We start from the raw sequence: 18,117 nt of genomic DNA, 5'->3' as shown, positions 1-18,117 counted from the left end.
TGACACACTACTAATATTTCATGTGTTAAAAAGGAGGGAAAATATATACAAGCATGTTATTATCATTACATCACATGATAAGGAAATTAAATTAAAAATTACAAATTGTTTAATATATGTTTGGATTAAGTCAATACAATGCAACTAGTATATTCAATTATTTTTTTAATTCTCGGGAGTTCAGTTGACAACATGTCGGAGGTTAACATACGTACAAATACCCTTCATTGATCTGCCTATTGAAATTAGCAAGTTACTTAGCACTAGGATATTTGTTATAAAACATGTTTTAAAGCCTCCTATAATATGCAATGTAAAATCTTGACCAGATTTTTCTGTTCAGCATATTCATATTTCAAACACATATTAAATCAGTAGAAAAACTTATTCATCAGGTACCGTTTTTTAATGTTCTTAGTTCGTCAACTCTTAGAGTATGTAGACACAGTAGATATTCATAGCAAATTGAAGTTATGCCCTGGGTTTGGAAGTTGGTGTCACTGCCGTTGTTCGAAATAATCGACGAAGGCAGAACACTTGAAAGAATGACGTCACAATGATAACACTGATCTGAAAGATGGACCAATACATGATGTGTTGATTATTTCCAGTCGCTAAGTACCAGTCCCGTATCACATGCATTCGGCTCTCCGATTGGTGGAATTTGACTGCATCTATTGAGGTCTGAACTTCGGTCAGCGATCGCTGGAAGAACAGAGACGCATCATTTGTGTTCTTCGGTTAAATATATGTTTAAAAAATACATCCTGTTTATTCATCAGAGAATTTTTACTTACAGAAAAGTTCTGAGCTGTCAAACTAACGCTTTGTATCTCTTCCATGTACTGTGCCCATTCCTCCATGATATACGTCACTATGTAGATATACACAAGCTTACCTGAAAATCGGTAAGGTGTGTTGTCCAGGCACACCTGAAAATATCCTGTTACGGAACGTAGAAGATAATCAAGAGAAAACTGATTTAAAAATATTTGATTATATGTTAAATTCTGACGCTTCATCTTATATTGCCTGTCCCAAATTACAGGTTCCCTTTTTTCGACGAGTTTTGGCGAAAATACACATTCTTGTCAAAGAAGTAAAACTGAGATCGACGTAACGGAAAATTCAAGAAAATTAACAATATTGAAAACAGACTTCCGATGGAGATTTATAATTTAGAGAAATGTATGGCCGCAAATTCACAAAAATGAGTTCAAAATAGTTTTACAGTTGATACACTATTAAGTTATTTGCTGTTAAGCCTGTCTCACACAGAACACGGTTGGGCACACGGTTCCAATACGGTATACTCGGTTATACACGGGTTGACTGGTACGATTATTGAGCTCCAACCGTGCCTGGGGATGAGTTGGTACGATTTAGACTCGAATGTAGCACGAGTATGTACGAAAAAAGCACGGATATACTCGGTCAAGCAAGGTTTGTCACGGTTTGAACACGATTTGCAAACGATTTTCATACGATTGTTGTACGGTTCCAAGTAAGGTCTAGTACGGTCTGTTACGGCCCAGTACAATTAAACACGACTTTTACTCGATTAACTTGACATTTACAGGGTTTGCATACGGTTCCACCGACTTTTGTTCGAGTTATGCTCGAATTATCACACATTTGTGTATGTTTTGATATAAATTGACTCAATTTGATGGCTTGGCTTCATAAATTTTCGAATTTTCAACAGAGAAGTTATAAAAATGGCAGATGACAGAATAAGGAATTAGAAATCATGATAAGCCTGATAGACATTGAGATTATTTTGGCCAGAAGGCGCGAGGGGAGCTCATCAGGGTCGACAGGGTCAACAGGTTGAAGTGGTCGGAGGGCCTTGGTGGCCCTTTTTGTATTCTCTCTGGGAGAATCTTCCATGGTGGGGATTCTTTTGGGGACCTTCTTCTTCTTTGGAGGCATTATGTAGCAAGTACTCTGTTGTTTCAAGGTGTCAGCAGGTAGTTGTGTTTTCTGTTGTGTTCGAGTGCTGTATGATCATACACGAGCTTTGTACAGACGTAGAGACCGTGTCTGGTCGTACTTGACCATGTATAATTCGTACTTGAACCGTATTGGTCGTATGGCGGTCGTATGAAACCGTATTGGTAGTATAAAACCGTATGTAGACTCGTGTGAATCGTATGGTGATCGTGTGACATTCGAGTGTTAATCCGGGTGTTGGATGTAGGACTTGGGAACGGTTTCACACGATTCCATACGATTTATATACGATATTGACACGGTTGAGCTCACTCGTGGAATTGACTTCATGTGCGGTTGTATATACGGTCTCGTACGGTCTCACACGGTCTTGTACGATCGCTAATATGATCATACACGGACATGGCACCCGTGCCAGTTTTTTAAAAGTTTAAAAAATCATACACGGCTTTCACGGATAAACTCGAATGGCCCGAGTGTAAGTCGGATAAGGCCACGGTTGGTTCGGTTGTATGTACGGTTTACACGGGTGGCCAACCGTATAAGCCGTGTGTTCTGTGTGAGACAGGCTTAAACTAACGTTTAAGGACAGAAAATAGTTAACGACGTTTATCTATATTTCACTTCTGAAAAACCATAGTAAGCGCTATAATTTATGATTCAGAAGTGTAAACTACAATCTACCTACCTGAATTTAATTACCTTGAAAACAATCATTTGTGTTTGGAAAGCATGGTTCATCTAATTGATACGTTTTAACGATTTGTAAACTACGATTAACAGCTCTAAACTATAATAAGCGTCATCTGATCTACACTTTAATAAGCGTTATCTGGTAGATATATTGTGATATGAAAGGATGAATAGCAACCCCATACTTTGGTAAACGCATGTAATTTGCATTCTGTCGGACATGCACCTTTATTCTCTATCGTACAGATAGGTGTGTCCCTCCGTCGTTTATGTTTCTTGACCACTATCGATATTACATATACAGTCAATCTAAACTATTTCACACTTACAGCTAAAATATTTGTAACGTAACATTTAGCATAGATGTAACATTTACCCTTTATCGTGCAATTCGTCTAAAAAAAATTACCGAATCGTATCTTTTCAACGAGGGTATAACTTACCCTCTTTTGTTGCTTTGAATGTTATGTGTCCCTCTGTTTTAGATGCATCATGTTCAGTAACTTTTATATCGGGGTCAATAACAACCACATCTATAGCGCGATCCCCACCACGCAACACCTACGAGAATGAAACAATTTTCTGGACATTTTAAGTCGACAAAAGACACCACGGGAAAATGACTGCAAATACATACTTCATACTGCACGTGGAACACTGCTCCAAGCGCCACCTTTTGGGCAAAACATTCTTCTTTCCCGGCGTTCACTTGTACTTTGAATTCGTGTTGTGTTCCTGGAAGAGCATCGTAATCAAAGTCCCCATCAGCCGTACCTGATACGGTAAAATCTCCTATATTCAATGTCCAAAAAGTAAAACCCAGAGAAATCAATGTCAAAGAGGCCGACATTTTCTATACAGGTAATATTATCTACACCTGAAAAGTTGGGTCGATGTTAATGCTCAGTACAAGACCATCTGACCATCCACACAGAGTTCCCATGTTAATAAAACTTATCACTGTTTTCAGTACATGTGATGAAGAGTGTGATAAAAAGTATAGTTTAGAGCAGTTACATTTGCATAGATCTATTTCAAAAACACAATGTCAGTTCAGCAATCGAGTTGAGCCAATTATGAGTTAATATGAGAAACAAAACATAAAATGTCTTGATACGACTTTTTACGATATCCGCGCGACCCATCGAAAGCGGGGAGTGGGTAGAGGTTCTATAAAAACAATCCATGCATTAAAATTTGAACAAATGATATATTTATCTAAAAAGAATTGATTAAAGCTGAACACCGCTCGTAAATAGGCACTATCCGCCATATTTCTCTTTAATCACTGCTGTCCCTACAACCCTTATATAAGGGACAGACCTCTAAACAGTTCAAAGTACTTCGCTGTAGAGGTCTCACCTGTGTGGACGTACATTTTGCCTCGCCGTGTTACCCGGTCGCGATGAAATTATCAAATTTTACGCACTTTTTGAAGCCAGGAGAATACTAACATCAAATAAATTGGTGAATGCATTATTTACGAACAGAAAATGAACATAAGATAAGAAAAAAATGCATAAAATCTAAAGACCAAGAAAGGAATACTACATGTCGGCCACGAGGTTCAGGTGTGCAGTCGGGTGTAACGAAATCGAAGGGTTTATATACCAGGTATCTGTGTGTCGGTGCCTATTTACGAGCGGTGTTCAGCTTTAACTAAATTACAATTTAAACAATATGCGCTTTCGTCGATAATTAATACAGAATTCATGTATAATATTGTCGGCACAGACCATCACAGTTGCACGCTTCACTTCACAAAGAATTGAGGCGGCTCGGAAAGGCCCGAGAAGTTGCGATTGGGCAACTCCATGATAATTCATTTTTTTGGTATGAAAATATTTAAGAAAAATGTTTCCTACAAGGAAAATGCCCTTCTGCCCCCCCCCCCCCCTTCTGATGCTACGTGCTTTGTTGGCACGTGTACAACGGAAAATAGAGTCGTCCTGTGTTGTAACAAATAATCGAACTTTTTGCGTACATCTTATCTAGCACCCACGTGCAGAAAATCAAAACATTTGAGGAAACTCGGGCTTTGTTTACTGTTCAACGAAAGAAAGCTCGTGGGTATGTAAAACCGCTATGGATCGTAAAGACGTGGGCGTGGCAGTGTCGATAGGTGTAGGCCTCGGATTCGTTGTGGGTTGGTTCATCAGAGGACGCTTTTTGAGGAGGATACCCTATCCAGGCAGTGTGAAGAATACAGACGTGAATTTGACCGACGTAAAGCTTAACAATTTTGTTAAGAATAACCATCACATCATAATATGATACTTATGATATGTAATTAATACGTAAATCGTATTCATTGTTTTAATGTATATAAAACGTCCATGATGAAATGCAATCAATATGTTTGTTTTTAGAATGGACCCCTATTATCAGACAATGGAGAATATAAACTGGTATTGGTTATGCGGACCGACCTCAAAATGGGAAAAGGGAAGATGGCTGCACAGGTAATTGAATTTTTAGAGCAACAAACTCGACACTTCAATACAGACAATGATATTTTATGAAGAGCATTATGAATGTGACGGCACATGGATTGACATCTCTTTGATTGACAGCTCTTTAAAAATTTACAGTACAAAAATACAAAAAAAACCCCAGTACATAGAAAGCCAAGACTTTGAGGAAAGTGTAGTAGTTGGGGCTATATGGACCGTGGATATTGGCCTGGATAGCTCAGTGGTAGAGCTCCTGACTAGAGTTGCAGGGGTCCCTGGTTCGATTCCCGATCCAGCCATATGTTTTCAATGTTCCTCCTTTCCTATTACATTTGGTGCCATGACCTGCCCCTGGAACTGACAGGTTAACTGCCAGGGGAAGAACCTGGGGTGATCTTTGAGGGCGAAGATCATTTAAGGAGGGAGGAATGTAGTAGTTGGGGCTATATGGAATGTGGATATCGGCCTGGATAGCTCAGTGGTAGAGCTCCTGGCTAGAGTTGCAGGGGTCCCGGGTTCGATTCCCGGTCCAGCCATATATTTTCAATATATATTCCTCCTTTCCTATTACAATAGCAATATTGGTTCCCTGATTTAGTCTGAGAAATATATTGAGGTTATTAAATTGGTGGTGGGGGTGCCAAAGCTTATACTTTTGTTTATTTTAGTGCTGTCATGCTGCAGTGCATGCTGCAGAGTTTGTGGCCAGGAATAACCCAGAAATGTACAACAAATGGAAGATGACAGGTCAACCAAAGGTCGTAGTCAAGACAGATTCGGAACAAGATCTGTAAGTAATTAACACTTTCAATCAATGCTTTGCCATGCATGTACCGGTACAATATCTAACAAATCCATGGTTGTGTATCAAATTTATTTTGATTCATTGTTTTAGATTGGATTTATGCAAAAAAGCCCGCTCCCTGGGACTGAATGGCAGTCTGATACGAGATGCAGGGCGCACACAGATTGCTCCTGGATCCAAAACTGTCTTGGGAGTTGGACCAGGTAAAATTTCTTAATATTAATTTGTTTTTAAAAAATTAAAGTATTGAAATCTTTCACATTATTACACAGGTCGAGACCACTATATTTTGTGACGTCGGCATAAATTTGCATACTAAATTAGGCATCTGTTTACTTTTATCAACAAACCAATCCGGTAAATGAGTTGCAAGGCATTGTAGGCTACTACAAGTTTCAGTATATACAAAGCGTATTGAAAATATATACCATTTTGAATTGTCCTTTGGAAACTCATTTTGAATGATTTTTCAGAATTTATGAAAGTAATATGGACAATTATGTCTGAACTCCAATTTCTATGCTCACATTAAAAAAAAATTGCATATGAGGACTTATATCAACCTATTTAAATACCCCATTGTCAATGTTCAAAAGAGAGGTACGTCCTATTGAATTAAAAGCAGTGAGTACTGTTTTTTTCACGTGATACCCCATATTTGGGACAACATTAGTAGAACGCGCGTTGATATTTTCTTCAGGGACATTCATCAGAATGCTTAACGGACAAACTACTTTATGCTGCATGTAGCTTGCGCTTCTGCATTTGTATATTTGTGCATTTCTACTACCGTGGCTATTCACGTATGTTAAAAATGTACAGTTACCTGTATTTATTTCTAGTGCACAATGATAAAGTCACCAATACACAAATGTGATGTTTTTTTCTTATCAAATATGTTTGTTCTTGTATGTGTTTGTTTGTCAGTCTTTTGATACTGATCATTTTTGATGCAACAATTAATCAACTAAAACAACAGTATTTTTTAATGTGAGCATGGAACAAAGTTAATGGTACATAATCTTTCCTTTTTTACCTTCTAAAGTAAAAATCAAGATGTACAAACATTCCGTCAGGCAATTAAATATTGTGTATAAAACAGACAAATACCAGGTGCGTTTGTTGAATCATAAACACGTTATAGACCGTCATGCATTGCAACTCATTCACTGGATTGGAGAATCTGTTTGCCTAAAATACTGTCACGTGTTAAATAATGCTATCCATATAAGATAGTGTACCCGACCTGTTACATGTACTTTAGAAATACTCATGCAAACCTTAATTTTATGTGCAGCAGCTAATAAATTTGAGGTTTATGAAAAAGTTTGTCATCATAAACAGTATTCATGCAATTTTTTTTCTCTTTCTTGTATTTGTGGAAGATAATCTATAATGTACGTTAGTTCATGGCAAAAAATGACATGCATTTGTCCAAATAGTATATCACTGTTAAATAACGAAATAAAGTTTTTGCAAACAGAAGTTGATTTGCAGTCCCGGTATTTATTAATATTTAGATTTAACTACCATACATGAACCAGTACTTCAGAGTACAAAATATTCCTGCTTTTTAAAGCTATACAGAATGCCACAAAATTTAAATTATTTTTCTTCTTGTGACATATTAATGCCTTCAAAACATCAGATTGGTATGCTTTTTGTTCTTTTTTCTAATACTGGTATCTGTTTTAAATTTCAGGCCCAGAAAAGTTGGTTAATGAAGTTACTGGTCACCTAAAACTTTGCTGATCCATCATCGTCGAGGGCAATACCCTTTTCTTGTTACTGTTGACAATAAAAAGTAAAAAAAATAAAAATGAAATTTTTTTTTTAAGTTAAACTGATATAATTTTTTCATTAGCCATAAAGGATAACATACACAGATAAACAAATATGTGTCTCAATCATAAAATCAACATCTCAGCAATTTCAAATGAAATCACACACGCACATGCACACACACACACACACAGTATATATATTCATGTATTAATTACAATTTTAAAATATTTTTTTGCACACTAATTTTAAGTTCATGAATTAAATTGAAAGACAAGGGGCAATGTATCACAGAATGACTACAACAAAAACTTATACATTTGCACCTGAGTGTGATTTAAGGCCTTGAGATGCCATAATGTAGCATTTAGTTTTGAACTCTTGCAGCAGAGCACAGATTTTCAGATGAAGAAACCATGATATGCAAGGCCAAGAAACATGGTTGAAAACATTTTACCAGACCTTTCCAAAATTTGGCAGTAGAGAGCATGGGTTTTCTGGGGCTATGTCATTGTCTGTTAGACCTTTAAGTACAATTTTCATTTTCCGCTCTCTTGCAATGTCAGCTATGATTCTTCTGCTGTCCTGTGATGTTCGATGATCATAAATATCTAGAAACACGAGCTGTGAACAGTTCGTCATAATGTCGATGATTGATGTCTCGGAAATTGTCGTAATCCAACTGAGATTGAGTTCTTTGAGGTTATGGGCGTGTTTAGACAGGGCCCATGCTGATCTGTCCGTCAGATGTTTACACGCACACAGATTCAATGACTCAAGATGAGGCAGTTTCTGAAAGAGAAACAATTAGGAATGGATAATAGTTTTTAAAAACATAAATAATTCTCTTTATTAGATTCAGAGTGTAAATAATTCATTTACGGTAATGCCAGAAGCTGTGTTTTGTGTTACTTGGACAAAATTGACTCTCTCCAATCAACCTTTCCAAGTTAATAGTCCAATTCAATAATCCCAAACAAAACTTGCATGGTGGAAGCTAAGTTGACAATTTTGCTTTTATATACAGGCAACTTAAATAATCCTCTCACTTTACCTTGACCAGCTGTTCCATTATGCTGTCGGTCATGATGTACCCACAATCCTTCAAACTGAGGACTCGCAGGTTTGAACAGTTTCTCCACACCAGTTTCAGAGTGCTGTCAGTAATGTAGACTCCTGACAGATCCAGATGTTCCAGAACTGGAACCAAGAGCTGTCTCAGAGCTGCATTGTTTAACTTGCTCTGTCTTTTCATCTTCTGAATCATTTTACTACAAGAGTTTGAAATCATCATAAAAAGAGATACCCTCTTGCAAGATAAATGTGAAGGTACATGTATTTGAACTTAGATGTAGGCTAAGTATAGGTCTTATTAGGGGAAACGTTTTATAAAAGAGGTATCTAATACTTTCTGGAATCTCTTGTCTTACCTGATAAGATGCTCATCTGGAAAATCCTCCAGATCATACTCTTGAAGATTTGTACACACAAACTGAATACAGGCCTCTGATAGTTTTGGTACATTAGATCCCTCATGATAGGGGTTCTAGAATTTGAATTTAATTCATGAGCAATGTGTAAGACTGGTTTTATTCTTGACTGAAGTGAAAAATGTTTAGATTTTCATTTTTACCTCTTCAAAGTGTCTGCAGAAACATGCTCTGATTAATAATTTTCCATTTTCTTTCTTCGTTTCAAACCTCTTCGCTCCTCTGTGTGACAGTGAAATGTCTGCTTCCTCAATGACCTCCTGTCTTGTGTGATGTCGCATGAGGGGAAGCTCAAGAAGCTGATCAAGGTCCACGAATGCTAGGTACAAATTAAACACATAAATTTTTTTTTATCTTCCCAACAAATTAATCTTCAGATTCTACTCATTAGAAAACATTTATGATATGTTTGCAAGGAGATGCTCAATAATGACTATAATTCAATATAAAATATTTTTTGACCTTTGGTGTGTTTTCTCCCATGCTTAAGCCTGTGGATTGAATTTTCAATGATAATTACATTACCTCCTTCATACAACGTGAGTCCTTCCTTCACAGCTCCATATCTCAGCACATAACACAAGCGCTTAGAGAGGCGTTCATCTTTCTCCGACTTCTTGCCCTTGTTATCTTTATCCATTTTATGACCACCTTTAGAAAAACAGCGAATTCTATTACTCATTCCTAAACACAGAAAAGCTTAATGACTTCAGTGGTAAATGGTTTGCTTTCCATGAAATATCCAGTATCTGCCATACATGTTTTTTATGTACCGGTATTAACCAGTGTCATTGCACAATATTATGAAAGTGCGTCTGGAGATGTTTCTCGATATTTCGTCATTTACCATAATGTGCGATACTAACCTTTAAAAACAAAAACCAACTAATTAATATAGATTTATATCACAGTTTTAATAACAACCGAATGAAAAAAGTAAATCTTTCTTATTCTTTCTACAACCATAACAACAATACCAACGTAAAAAGGAAAGTGAAAGTAACTACATTTGAATCCTTTAATTTGTTCTTAAAATATTCGACCAGAAAACAAATCACGTCCCATTTTCTCTCCCCTAATTTCTATATGAAATGATTTTATTGAAAAAAAATGACAGTATATGGAATATTAACACAATTATCCTATTGATAATTTCTTGTCACGAACATGTTGAACAGTTCAATGTACAACTTGTCTATAATAATATCAAATCGAAAGTAACATGGCCAGTAAAGAGAAACAAGTGTGTGAAATCTGCAAGAACCAAATATCAAAATACAAGTGTCCGAAATGTGTCATAAAGTAGTAAGTACTGAAGTGACATTTTATATCGATAAACAGTTACTTTACAATTCAAAATAATCTGATAAGAACTACATATATTTGTGCTAATTGTCCTATATCGTTACTCGTTAGGTGATTTCTAACCTTTTTTTTTTTTAAGTTGTTCTGTCAGCTGTTTCAAGAGCCATAAAGGTAGGTTTTATACGTATCTCATAAATTATTATTATTAATATATTATACAGAGATGAAATCGAAATTAAGAATAAATGTTTAACCATAATAATATAAGGTAATATAATTTAACAACACAATTACTTACATGTACTTATTCTCAGAATACTAGTACTGTATTTCCAAAGATTTGTTGTCTGATTATAAAATTTTCATTATATTTTTTTAAAGAAAATGAATAAATTTTTCTTAACGGTTTACTGCATTAGCCTTTGATCTGAATAAAAAAAGCTTATCTTTGATCAGCTGTAAGATTATAATTGAATGAATGAATAAAGGAGAACTTTTTTCATGAAGAAAATGACTGCCATCAGAAGCTCTCCAAAACAGACAACACAATAATAAATGCCACAGGTAAAAAAAATTAGTTATTTTTATGTTTACAGCATGCATTTGATATTTTATAGACTACAGCTAGGCTTGAAAGATTTTATGACCCTTCAGATTAAAACGTGTTTATATTTTCTTACAAATATTTTAGAGAATACTGACAAAAAAGAGATACATGTAATTCACAAAACTGAAGCCACCTATCTCATTGTAATTTTCAGCGTCAGAAAATATAAATTGTACATATTGTATATCATGTATGTTGAAAGATTTGTTTATCATGGAGGTAAATGGCTTTTTGTCTATCAGAATCACAAGAATTGCTGACAAATATACCAGACTTAGGTATTGAAGAAACAGAAGACAGAGTTTTGCCTGAGACATTTCAGTGTTTGCGTAAGTAAACTGAGTTATATTTATTCATTTTTAAATCTTTCAAAAAATGCATTAATGACCAAGTTTTGCAAAGCAATTATACTCTTTCCCAAGATATTTATGCAGTACATTTTCTTAAATTGTTCATTCAATCAATCATAGTTTTTGTGGATTTCTCTGAGTAAAATCTATGATTGTTTTCGTTGCAAAGCATGAAAACTTACAGAAACAGAAACCTAGGAGGCTAGGACAGACTATAGAAACCATCTTGTCATATATGTTCATTTTTAGCTCACCTGAGCTGAAAGCTCAAGTGAGCTATTCTAATCACATTTTGTCTGTCGTCCGTCTGTCCGTAAACTTTTTACATTTTCAACATCTTCTCAAGAACTACTGGGCCAATTTCAACCAAACTAGGCACAAATTATCCTTAGGCAAAGGGGATTCAAATATGTGAAAATTAAGGGCCACACCCATTGTCAAGGGGAGATAATTAGAAATTAATGAAAAATTTCAAGAAATTTTCAAAAATCTTCTTCTCAAGAACCAGAAAGCCAGGAAAGCTGAAACTTGTGTGGAAGCATCCTCAGGTAGTGTAGATTCAAAGATTCAAATCCATGACCCCCTGGGGTAGGGTGGGGCCACAATGGGGGGTCGAAGTTTTACATAGGAATATATAGAGTAAATCTTAAAAAATCTTCTTCTCAGAATCAAATCAGCCAGGAATGCTCAAACTTGTGTTGAAGCATCCTCAAGAAGTGTAGATTCAAAGTTGTGAAAATCATGACTCCTGGATGTAGGGTGGGGCCACAATGGGGGGGGGGGGGTCGAAGTTTTACATAGGAATATATAGAGTAAATCTTTAAAAATCTTCGTCTCAGAATCAAATCAGCCAGGAAAGCTCAAACTTGTGTGGAAGCATCCTCAGGTAGTGTAGATTCAAAGTTGTGAAATCCATGACCCCCCGGGGTAGGGTGGGGCCACAATGGGGGGGGTCGAAGTTTTACATAGGAATATATAGAGTAAATCTTTAAAAATCTTCTTCTCAGAATCAAATCAGCCAGGAAAGCTCAAACTTGTGTTGAAGCATCCTCAAGAAGTGTAGATTCAAAGTTGTGAAAATCATGACTCCTGGATGTAGGGTGGGGCAACAATTTGGGGGGGGGGGGGGGGCGGTCGAAGTTTTACATAGGAATATATAGAGTAAATCTTTAAAAATCTTCTTCTCAGAAACTAATCAGCCAGGAAAACTGAAACTTGTGTGGAAGCATCCTCAGGTAGTGTAGATTCAAAGTTGTGAAAATCATGACCCCCAAGGGTAGGGTTGGGCCACATTGGGGGGGGGGTGTTAAAGTTTTACATAGGATTATAAAGAGTAAATCTTTAAAAATCTTCTTCTCAGAAACTAATCAGCCAGATGATTCTTTATAATTGTTAAGACTTTGGCTCCAGGACAATTCTTTGGCCTCACAAGAAGGTTCAGAGTTTGATCTAGCTTGATATCCCATATATAAACAATTGTTAAGGATGTTTTAGAGAACTGCAATACTCAACATGTGATATGACTATAAAATCATCCTGTTAGAAAAGGGACTAATGATTAAAAACATAAGAATATCCGGGGGAAAATGGATTTTATTTATACAGGATCTACATGTATTATTGTACATTGTCCAGATTGTTTGCATTATGACTCCATTAAGCTGATTTTATCATACCTATTGTTCCTCAGGTGAGCAATGTGGCCCATGGGCCTCTTGTTTTATTCTTTTGGACTGGTTAGGTCTTGAATAAAAATGAAATAAAAATGTAATTGACCAGCTTGGTTTATGTTTAGGGGAGAACCCTGACCTTCTGGTAACCCTGGAGAACCCCCATCTCCGCTCCCTGATGACCAACCTTGTGTCCTCACCCTCACCAGCAAAAGACATGGAAAGGGCTATGAAGGAACCCATATTTCTGGAGTTTGCTGACCAGTGCCTTAAAGTTGTGGACAACAATAGCCAAGTGAAAGCTGGCATCAATGTTAAAAACACTGGATAGGACTGTTTGTATGTTTGTTTGTGTCTGTAACAAGAGACCGCTTAATTCAAACTGCCTCCATTGAATGGGAAGTGTCTGTACCAAGAGACTGTTTAATTCAAACTGCCTCCATTGAATGGGAATCCAAACCTTTCTGACATGTAACAGTTTTAATGACCTATTTTTTCGTGTACAAATTGATTAAAAAAATTCATAAACTTTCCCTAACATACAGACTGTACTAAGTAAGATTTCATCATTGGATGTACATGTAAGTTTTCAGATTTTGTTTGTTGTGACAAATATCATTTGGAAGGACAGGTATTCAATGGGTACCAATACTGGGTAATTGATATTTACAGTTAAAGAGTAATATAGAAATGAAATATTTGATTATCTGTATGCATGGACTGTTCATGAAAACAGATTTTTCCACTTTCCATTCAGTAAAATTCATATCATTAAAACAATGCAAGAGTTATCTTTCTTGTTGTTTGTGTGCTCCAGATTAGGACATTAAACAAAATAAGATTGTATTGTGCAGCAGATTAATCAGCTTCGATATTTCGATGTTTCCACGAAAATTTACCTCTCTATAACCCCAGAATCCAGTATGAACAAGCTGATAATGCTGTACTTGTGCAGTTATCTTGCTGTCTAAAATTTTGGAATCCTAATTAATTGTGGTCTCATTCTGCTTCAGGGATAACTACGAACTATCAGTGCCATATTTGATACAATGATGTACATATTCAGATAAGTACGAACTATCGGTGCCATATTTGGTACAATGATGTACATATTCAGATAAGTACGAACCATGAACTATCGGTGCCATATTTGGTACAATGATGTACATATTCAGATAAGTACGAACTATCGGTGCCATATTTGGTACAATGATGTACATATTCAGATAAGACCGAACTATCGGTGCCATATTTGATACAATGATGTACATATTCAGATAAGACCGAACTATCGGTGCCATATTTGATACAATGATGTACATATTCAGATAAGTACGAACTATCGGTGCCATATTTGATACAATGATGTACATATTCAGATAAGTACGAACTATCGGTGCCATATTTGATACAATGATGTACATATTCAGATAAGTACGAACTATCGGTGCCATATTTGATACAATGATGTACATATTCAGATAAGTACGAACCACCAGTGCCATATTTGATACAATGATGTACATATTCAGATAAGTACGAACTATCGGTGCCATATTTGATACAATGATGTACATATTCAGATAAGTACGAACTATCGGTGCCATATTTGATACAATGATGTACATATTCAGATAAGACCGAACTATCGGTGCCATATTTGATACAATGATGTACATATTCAGATAAGTACGAACCACCAGTGCCATATTTGATACAATGATGTACATATTCAGATAAGTACGAACTATCGGTGCCATATTTGATACAATGATGTACATATTCAGATAAGTACGAACTATCGGTGCCATATTTGATACAATGATGTACATATTCAGATAAGTACGAACTATCGGTGCCATATTTGATACAATGATGTACATATTCAGATAAGACCGAACTATCGGTGCCATATTTGATACAATGATGTACATATTCAGATAAGTACGAACCACCAGTGCCATATTTGATACAATGATGTACATATTCAGATAAGTACGAACCACCAGTGCCATATTTGATACAATGATGTACATATTCAGATAAGTACGAACTATCAGTGCCATATTTGATACAATGATGTACATATTCAGCTCTGGTTTGTGCTGTAATGCATTGATTAAAACAAAAATCAGTGACGGTATATACATCTTCAATTTTTCCTGCAAAAATTAAAATGTTTTATACTAAACGACATCAATCGGATTATAAATAAAATTGGTATAGTGTCGAAAAAATCGTTAGTTCAAATGTTAGTCATGCGCAAATCTAGAGGTTGAAAATGTAAAAGGGTTAACGATAGAAAAAATTACAACGCTGCGCCTGACATTAACACATGGTACAGGGAATTGTCAAAATTGATTTAAAAATTCCATATACATGTACCCCCGCATTTCTTGCTTCTTAAGAGAGAGAGAGAGAGAGAGAGAGAGAGAGAGAGAGAGAGAGAGAGAGAGAGAGAGAGAGTATGGTAATGTATCAAAATCATTTTATGTAATTCAAGTGGATCATGAAAAAAGTCCGAAAACTAAAGTTTTAAAAGAAAAAGACAGAAAATTTAGAAGGATTATAAATGTATGCTTTGATCGAACGTTTTGGGAAGTCTCAGGGCATGCGCTCCTTCTGTTACATTGTATCTTTGTCTCTCCGTGGCGTGCATTAGTGTGTCGATGAATGAACAACTTTGCATGCGTGTAACATTGATAAAATGGTGAAAAAAACCCCAGACACCTGGCGTTATATTTTTTCTCATTGTAAAAAATATGGACCTATACCCTCTACCTTATAGTACACAATGTGTGTTACGTAGAGGGTATATAAATTATTTCATATATAACGTCATGTGCCTGTGTAAAAAACCCCATGAATTTTGTATTTAGAAAGTGTGTAATAAAAATTTATTACAATAAAATTGTATTCGTTTGCGTACTAGAAGAAATCGCGTGTAAATGAACTCAAAAAAAAGTCTGAAATGAGCATCGCAATAGTCAGGTCATGGATGAATTTTGTTATTGAGGAACGAGGCATCGAAGTCTTCGAGACACTTTGCAGTAACAATAGAAGTACAAGACATCCTGACCGGCCGTCAATACCACTCTGACTTGGGTCTGTATGCGTCCGGACCATCTGATCCCTGCATTCAATGGCAGCGAGGGGCGCCCGCCTTATCTGTGATAGAACTAGATGTATACATGTCACTCTGTTCTAGGGTTTGTGTATCTGTCAGCGCGGATTACAACCTCCTTTAATATCTGCCATTAATTGTTCTTCTGTCGTTAAATATTTCAGCAATCTTTTCATCCAATATATTTTGGCTTATGACACAATTTTAATTGGAGTCGCCCGTCAGTTATAATTACTCACGCCGTATTGAATTTTAAAGCTCGGAATGAACCGTTTGAAGATAAGTTTGTAGATGTGAGCATTTCCTGTTGTCGGACAATAAATGTGCTGTGTAATTCTCTAATCTGAGACAAAGTTTGTTTTATGAATTTCTTTGAGACACAGAAAACATCTCGTTTGAGTGACACATACATACCAGAACCAAAGAATGTAATAAGCTGAATCGAAGTAGCCGGACACCAGGGGAAAATCGTGACTCGATTCGGTATAGACATATTTAAAAGAGAGAAGATGAAATACATATCTAAGCGATCTACTGAGAGCGATATATGCATGTAACCATTATCATTAGATAAAAACATGTTCCGCTTTCTCCTAAAACAGCGCAAAACATGTCCAAATATATATCCCGCGTAGTATTGAAATAAATCGCAATCGTATAGAAGTTTTTTTATTTTCTGTGAAAATACATGTACAGCCATATTTTAGCCGTTTATATGATGTTCGCTATTTATTAGTCCATTGTAAATCGGAGACCTATCGCGGCATTTAGAATATAAATAAGGAAAAAGGAATTCATTCTATGAGTATTATGAAGTGAAAAGAAGGTGTTGCAGTTTCTATGCTAATTTTCCCTAGAAAATAATAAATAGATAAAATAGAAAAATCAAAGTTACAGAATTCGATGTAAATCTTTTTTTCATACAACGTTGTACATAAAGCAGGGTAGAATTTTATTTGGAAAGTTTGTACTAACTTATTTAAGACCATGAAATAAATTTGAAAATGGTTACACAGACAAATATGGCAGAATTCACGCTATATAAAAGGGGAATCCTCATCATTGTGAAAAAATGTCTCCTTGAAACAAAATTGATTTAATCTTTACGTTTAGAGTAAGACAATTTCTTGAAAACTGCCATTTCCGATTTTTGTTTCAAAGAGGCATATTCTTAATAAATCTGACTTTTGGAAAAAATCATTAATACCTTTGAAATTAAAAAACGACGTATTAAAATTTCCCTCATTAATTCATGTCTTGATTAGTCGAGTGGTAATGCAGTTAGAATAGACTCAAACCGTGTCTATACTTTTGACTGGGTCCGAATCCCCAAAAAGTTCGAATTAAAAAAAAAATTATTTCTTTTAATCGCATGGAAAGGTAATGTATAGAGATAATTTAAGAATGTCAGAATAAAGTTATTTAAACTCTTGTTAATGTAATATTTTGCAAGCCTGCTTATTTTTTTTTCAACATTACTGTGCGAAGTCCCCGCTATAAACTTGAAAAACATTTTCTTCTGAACAAGAGTTTTTAAAACAATGTACTTAGTATGCATCAATGAAGAAAGTTGATTTTTCACCCTTTTTATGAAATAAACGGGTATGCTGATTTCAAAGATACATGTACAGGTTGTTAAAAGCACACAACATCATTTTAGAAAGTGAAAATATGTACGGAAAAATTTGTATTTTTTTTTTTTTTACTAGACTTAGCGTTTATTTAGATACTATAGAAACATAGGATGAATATTATTACAACTCTGACGGTTTTGAAGAGCCAGAATGAGATTTATTAATGTATCTCGAGAATGATATTTTAAACACGCTGGACAGTAGATATCAAATTGAGATATGTTAACATTCGAATACAGAAAACATGTATA

General features: G+C 35.6%; 4 protein-coding genes across 6 annotated transcripts; 2 read left to right on the top strand and 2 right to left on the bottom strand.

The window, feature by feature from the left end:
• Positions 1 to 457: 457 nt before the first annotated feature.
• On the bottom strand, positions 458 to 3,809 carry LOC128188143 (transmembrane emp24 domain-containing protein 5-like). The gene is made up of 4 exons (XM_052859011.1): positions 3,284 to 3,809; positions 3,090 to 3,207; positions 798 to 943; positions 458 to 705 (listed from the first exon to the last, which is right to left on the bottom strand). Exons 1-4 carry the CDS (start codon positions 3,494 to 3,496, stop codon positions 472 to 474), a joined length of 711 nt encoding a protein of 236 aa, XP_052714971.1. The 5' UTR covers positions 3,497 to 3,809; the 3' UTR covers positions 458 to 471.
• Positions 3,810 to 4,632: 823 nt separating this feature from the next.
• On the top strand, positions 4,633 to 7,729 carry LOC128189478 (peptidyl-tRNA hydrolase 2, mitochondrial-like). Its single transcript, XM_052861104.1, has 5 exons — positions 4,633 to 4,872; positions 5,016 to 5,108; positions 5,768 to 5,889; positions 5,995 to 6,107; positions 7,607 to 7,729. Exons 1-5 carry the CDS (start codon positions 4,732 to 4,734, stop codon positions 7,654 to 7,656), a joined length of 519 nt encoding a protein of 172 aa, XP_052717064.1. The 5' UTR covers positions 4,633 to 4,731; the 3' UTR covers positions 7,657 to 7,729.
• LOC128189477 (uncharacterized) lies at positions 7,719 to 10,145 on the bottom strand. 2 transcript variants are annotated; one of them, XM_052861102.1, is made up of 6 exons: positions 10,043 to 10,145; positions 9,702 to 9,827; positions 9,320 to 9,495; positions 9,117 to 9,232; positions 8,741 to 8,957; positions 7,719 to 8,478 (listed from the first exon to the last, which is right to left on the bottom strand). In XM_052861102.1, exons 2-6 carry the CDS (start codon positions 9,814 to 9,816, stop codon positions 8,140 to 8,142), a joined length of 963 nt encoding a protein of 320 aa, XP_052717062.1. In that variant the 5' UTR covers positions 9,817 to 9,827; positions 10,043 to 10,145; the 3' UTR covers positions 7,719 to 8,139. The 2 variants fall into 2 exon arrangements, with proteins under 2 accessions (XP_052717062.1, XP_052717061.1); XM_052861101.1 differs by lacking the exon at positions 10,043 to 10,145 and having other exon boundaries at positions 9,702 to 10,026.
• Positions 10,146 to 10,315: 170 nt separating this feature from the next.
• LOC128189479 (zinc finger HIT domain-containing protein 3-like) lies at positions 10,316 to 13,494 on the top strand. 2 transcript variants are annotated; one of them, XM_052861106.1, is made up of 5 exons: positions 10,316 to 10,481; positions 10,621 to 10,652; positions 10,989 to 11,045; positions 11,340 to 11,417; positions 13,234 to 13,494. In XM_052861106.1, exons 1-5 carry the CDS (start codon positions 10,399 to 10,401, stop codon positions 13,437 to 13,439), a joined length of 456 nt encoding a protein of 151 aa, XP_052717066.1. In that variant the 5' UTR covers positions 10,316 to 10,398; the 3' UTR covers positions 13,440 to 13,494. The 2 variants fall into 2 exon arrangements, with proteins under 2 accessions (XP_052717066.1, XP_052717065.1); XM_052861105.1 differs by having other exon boundaries at positions 10,363 to 10,481; positions 11,331 to 11,417.
• The last annotated feature ends 4,623 nt before the right edge of the window (positions 13,495 to 18,117 follow it).

Source organism: Crassostrea angulata, chromosome 6 (assembly GCF_025612915.1).
Source record: "Crassostrea angulata isolate pt1a10 chromosome 6, ASM2561291v2, whole genome shotgun sequence".
Taxonomy (NCBI): Eukaryota; Metazoa; Mollusca; class Bivalvia; order Ostreida; family Ostreidae; genus Magallana; species Magallana angulata.
This window is presented reverse-complemented; position numbering and strand designations above follow the sequence as displayed.